At 27.5% G+C, this 647-nt stretch overlaps 1 protein-coding gene across 1 annotated transcript; it reads left to right on the forward strand.

The window, feature by feature from the left end:
* Positions 1 to 32: 32 nt before the first annotated feature.
* On the forward strand, positions 33 to 535 carry LOC126910205 (myosin-VIIa-like; the record flags this gene model as incomplete). The annotated part of the gene is made up of 2 exons (XM_050692570.1): positions 33 to 167; positions 235 to 535. Coding segments are annotated over 2 exons (345 nt in total), but the record flags the coding sequence as incomplete, so codon positions are not given.
* Between the last annotated feature and the right edge of the window lie 112 nt (positions 536 to 647).

Genomic DNA, 647 nt, shown 5'->3' on the forward strand with positions numbered 1-647 from the left:
ATGTAGTAAAGTATTTGAAACAAATGTGTTAACTTTTGTATATTTTAGAAATATTAAGTAAGTGGACATTATTTGGGTCCAGCTTCTTTGCTGTGAAACGCAGTGGCGATCAACAAATATTAGCCTTAAATAGAACTGGAGTTCATTTTCTTCATATTGTTACCCACGTAATAAATATAAATATGTAAATAAGTATTTTTAATTCTGGTTTCTAATATTTTTAATTTGCTTTAGGAGACTTTATCGACAGTGCCATTTAGTGAGGTAATTTCTACAAGAAAAGTAAGAGCTGGCGAAGGTGCCACACTTTATTTAGAATTGAAATGTGGTAACTTATTCCAACAACGAGTAGCTAGATTACAAACCGATCAAGCACATGAGATCGCTAGACTTGTTAGACAATACATTACCATGCACAGACGTAAGTATATGATAGTATATTGATTATGTGTTAAATTTTCCATTGGATATAATATCTACTGATGTAGGATGTATACATAAAATATATATGGTATTTGTATTCATTACTATTGCAATTTTAAAATAAATAAATTTAAATATCTACATAAAACAAGCTCTATAATGTAATAAATATAAAATAATTTTTCAACCATTTATGTAAAAATTTTAATCGTTTGATTGATTTG

Source organism: Daktulosphaira vitifoliae, unplaced genomic scaffold (assembly GCF_025091365.1).
Source record: "Daktulosphaira vitifoliae isolate Bord-2020 unplaced genomic scaffold, ASM2509136v1 Scaffold_6840, whole genome shotgun sequence".
NCBI classification, from domain to species: Eukaryota; Metazoa; Arthropoda; class Insecta; order Hemiptera; family Phylloxeridae; genus Daktulosphaira; species Daktulosphaira vitifoliae.